Source organism: Anser anser (genome assembly GCF_964211835.1).
Source record: "Anser anser genome assembly, chromosome: 2".
Classification (NCBI taxonomy): Eukaryota; Metazoa; Chordata; class Aves; order Anseriformes; family Anatidae; genus Anser; species Anser anser.
Genome location: NC_139721.1, coordinates 154,363,637 through 154,368,124, shown reverse-complemented (window position 1 = coordinate 154,368,124; position 4,488 = coordinate 154,363,637). Strand labels below are relative to the sequence as shown.

Genomic DNA, 4,488 nt, shown 5'->3' with positions numbered 1-4,488 from the left:
CCGACCCCCCCCCCGTCCCCTCGAACACCCCCCCCCCACCCCCACGACCCCCCCCCGCCCCGGCTCCCCGCACCCGCCGAGGCCCCCGCATGTGCGGCCGCGGGGCTGCGCGGGGCTGCGCGGGGCGCCCCTCTCCGCCCTGCCCTCGGCGGGCCTCCGGTGGCTTCTGAGGTCCGGCCTCCCTTACCCCTCTTTTCCATTTTTTTTTTTTTTAATTATTATTATTATTATTTTTTTTTTTTTCCACATTTCATTTTTTTCCCCGGCGGATGAGGGAGGCAGCGAACGGGACCGAGCGGCTGAACGGCGGCGGCGGGACGCGGCGAGAGGCAGCGGGAGGAACCCGGAGCCCTCATTTTATTTTATTTTATTTTATTATTTTTTTGCCCAACTTGGAACTCGTCGAGCCTCGGCAGCTGGGTTTTCGTCTCCCAATAATTTATATATAAAAAAAAAAATAATCATTGATTTTTATTTTTATTTTTTTTTTTCTCCAAACTCTGGATTTTGAACGCCCAGGAGAAGCGCGAGCCGATAGCCACCTGTGCGTGCGTGTATATAAAATATCCGTAAATCTATTAAAATATATACGTATATATATATAAAAATAATAAAAGACCAAGCGGAGGCGACACCAGGAAGGCGCTCGGCGGGGCGGGCGGCGGGGCCCGGCCTCGCAGCATGGAGGAGGGAGGCCGGAGTCCCCCCGAGGAGGCCGGCGAGCCTCAGGAGTCCGGCGGCGACGCGGAGCCCGGCGGAGGGCGGCGAGCTCTCCTGCTGCCCCCCGGCGACCCGCCCCCCCCGGCCCCGCACCCTCACCCGCACCCTCACCGCATCACCAACTTCTTCATCGACAACATCCTGCGGCCCGAGTTCGGCCGGAGGAAGGAGGCCGGCGGCCTCGGAGGAGAAACCCGGAGGCCCGGAGCTGAGAACCGCAGGAGCCCCGCAGCGGCGCCGGCCCCCGGAGCTCCTCTACCCGGCTCCGGGGGGGGTTCGCCGGGCCGAGGAGAAGGGGGTGGCCCCCCCGGGCTGGCCTTGCACGGAGCCTCCAAGAAAGGGGGAGACCCCGCGGCGCTGGAGGCTGCCCTGAAAGCTCGGGGGCTGAGCGGAGGAGACCTGTCGGTGAGCTCGGACTCGGATAGCTCCCAGGCCAGCTCCAACGCCGGGAACCAGCCCATGCTTTGGCCCGCTTGGGTTTACTGTACGCGGTACTCGGACCGGCCGTCTTCAGGTAAGAGCTGCCCCCTCTCCCCCGCCGCCCCCTCCCCGGGCTCTCCCCGGCCGCCCCCCGACCTCCCCGGGGTCGGGAGAGAGGCAGGAAAATCCCCCCCGAAAAACCCTTCCCCGTCCTTCCCTCTCCTCTCCTTCCCCCCGCTCATCGCCGTCCTTTGTAGGGGCGAGGGTCCCAAAAGGAGGGGGGAGAAAAGAGGGTACGGGAGGAGGGGGGAGAAAAGAGGGTACCGGAGGAGGGGGGAGCACCCACCACCGCCCCCCAGCCCGCAGCCGGGGCCGCCCGCGGGGATGTGCCGGAGCGGGGCACTAACCCCCCCCCCCCCCCCCCCCCCCAGCTGCCAGATTTATCAAAAAAGGGAGAAAAATCAGCTTTGGGCTCCGCGGGCATCCTCCGAGAGACACATGCCCCGTGTTTTGGGGAGGGATGGGGGGCTTCCCCCCGCTCCCTGTCCCCCGGCAGGCCTCGCCGGCTTTGATTTATTTATTTTTATCCACGCTCCCCCTAAAAAGACGATCCGTTTATTCCCCCAAAAGAGGCCTCGGAGCTGCCGCCGTCTCGTTTCTTTCTTTAAATTTCCCCGCATGTGCTGCAGGGCAGCTCCGGAGGGGCTGGGGGGGGGGGTTGGAAATCGCCGAGAGTCGGGGAACTTCTCCGGCAGGCTCCGGTTAGGCAAGGGCCGGGGAAGAACCGCCCGAAAACGGGGATAAAAACCTTAAAAAAATAACGCCGGGGGGTGAAATGTCCTTGTGGGGAGAGGGGCTGGCCCCGCCGGGCGGAAAAAAACCCTCGCTAAAAAACAAGGGGGATGCATGGCAAGCACCAGGCAGGAGATGTGCTCCCAGGGAAAAAAAAAAAAAAAGGAAAAAAAAAAAAGAAAAAAGGGGTTTTCTCCTACAAAAAAGCGGCCAGCTAGGATTTTCGCCCGGAGAGGCGGCCAGCAGAAGGAGGGTTTGTAGGGCGAGTGGCAAAGGAGTTCGTAGGGTGTCGAAACCCCAAACTCTTTGGCTCCGAGGTAATAATTGGAATTTTACCCCATTGTTCTCCGGTGCTCTCCTTCGTTAATATTTAATTAACATACATCCTCACAATGGCTCGGCCCGGGTAGAAAAGGCTTCCTTGTGCTGCCGGGAATAAATATTCCCCGCAACAAGCCCGGCCAGCCGGGCCGGGCCGTGCCGTGCCATATGGGGGCTGCAGCAAAGCGGCGGCAGCGCGAACACGCGGCCGCTTTCCGGCTTAGTTCCTTTATTATTTTGGGGGTTCCTTGGCTAAAACGGTAATAATAGCGATAGAAAAATAAATTCTGAAAGGGGAGGTCGGATGGAGGAAGGGGAGGTTGGTTTCTGAAGGGAGAGCGGGGAGCCCCCGGGAGGGGGACGCGGCTCAGCTGCGCCTTTTGGGGTTGGGGTGGATGGCGGGGGGGGGGGGGGGGGGGCGGGAGGGGGGGTCCCAAAAGGGGCTGCTGGGGTGTAGGGTCCTAAAAGGGGACCCGTGGCAGGGTGTGGGGGTCCCAAAAGGGGATGCTAGGGTGTGGGGTTCGCGGGGGGTTCATGGGGGGGGGGGTCCCAAAAGGGGCTGCTGGGGGGACGGGGGGTGCCGGCAGGGCGGCGCGGTGTCGGTGCTCTCCTCTCTCCCGGCCGTAGGTCCCCGGTCCCGCAAACCAAAGAAGAAAAACCCCAACAAGGAGGACAAGAGGCCGCGCACCGCCTTCACCGCCGAGCAGCTGCAGAGACTCAAGGCCGAGTTCCAGACCAACCGCTACCTGACCGAGCAGCGGCGGCAGAGCCTGGCCCAGGAGCTCGGCCTCAACGAGTCCCAGATCAAAATCTGGTTCCAGAACAAGCGGGCCAAGATCAAGAAGGCGACGGGCAGCAAAAACTCCCTGGCGGTGCACCTCATGGCCCAGGGGCTCTACAACCACTCCACCACGGCGAAAGACGGCAAGTCGGACAGTGAATAGCCTGGGGGGGGGGGGGGGGGCGGCCGGGGTTGGGGGGGGGGGGGTGGTTTGCAGGCAAAGTTTATACAATGCAATAATTTAATTAAAAAAAAAAAAAAGGAAAAACAAACAAAAAAAAAGGGCCAGTGTATAAAGATTATACCAGCATTAATAGTGAAAATATTGTGTATTAGCTATAATTCTGCAATATTCTATGTATATATAATTTACAGGTAAGGTGGTGTAAAAATCCAAGATATCTGATTATAAAATATTGTTTTTTTTTTTCTTATTTTCTTATATATTTTTTTTTCTTTTGGTTTGTTTTTTCTTTCGGGGGTTTGGGTTTTCGGTTTCGGTATTCTTCTTATTTTATTTTATTTTTATTTTTTTTCGGTCGTATGGAGATTTTAGATGCTATCTTTATGATTTTTATTTTTGTTTTTCGAATGCTTAAGTTGCATTTTTTATAGACTTAAGCACTGTTTTAATGGACATTGGACGCTGTTTTTTGAAATTCAAAAAAAAAAAATTAAAAACAACTTTTGCTGAAGTCCAAAGATTTTTATTGCTGCATTTCACACGACTGTGAACCGAATAAATAGTTCTCCTATTTGTTCTGAGTTTTACCTTTTTTTTTTCTCCCCTGCCCCTCCCCTTTTCCTTTTCTTTTTCTTTTATTTTTTTCTTTTTTTTTTCTTTTTTTTTTTTCTAATTTTCTTTTTTAGCGCTGTGTGCGTCTGGGGCTGGCTTTGGGGACAGACGTGGAGAATTTAATTTAAAAAGAATATATATATATATATGTAACGATAGGGAAAAAAATCTCAAAGCACCGTGTCGAAAGATGCCCAGGGTCCCTTCCCGACCCCCCCCCCCCCCACACACACACCCCCAGCGAGAGGCCAGGGCCGTGCGCGGCTGCAGGGGAGGGTGTCACCCCCCCCCCCCTTGTCCCCTTCCCCAAACTGGTTGGGAATACTTTGGGAAAGGGCCCGGAAAACTTTGGGGTCACCCCTCCCCGGGGCCGGGAGGGGATGGCAGCGCCCGGGTCCCGGCAGCACCTTCCCCAAGCGTTTGGGTGCAAAATAATAACAATTTTTAAAAAGAGGGGGAAAAATTGGGAAAAAAGAAAAAGAAAAAGAAAAAAGGATAATTTTTGGTTCTTCCCCCATCCGCGGCCCAGGAGCACGGCGCGACCCGCGGGGTCGCAGCGAGGGGCGGGCGGCCCCTGGCACCCCCACACGGGCTCGGTGGCACCGGGGGGGCTTCTCCCCACGCCCCCCCCCTTGCCACGGGCACCTGGTGGCTCGGC

The 4,488-nt window shown here is 56.7% G+C and overlaps 1 protein-coding gene across 1 annotated transcript; it reads left to right on the top strand.

The window, feature by feature from the left end:
• Positions 1–545: 545 nt before the first annotated feature.
• On the top strand, positions 546–3,197 carry EN2 (engrailed homeobox 2; the record flags this gene model as incomplete). The annotated part of the gene is made up of 2 exons (XM_083827368.1): positions 546–1,234; positions 2,881–3,197. The coding sequence occupies exons 1-2, from the start codon at positions 682–684 to the stop codon at positions 3,195–3,197; spliced, it is 870 nt and encodes a 289-aa protein (XP_083683494.1). The 5' UTR covers positions 546–681.
• Between the last annotated feature and the right edge of the window lie 1,291 nt (positions 3,198–4,488).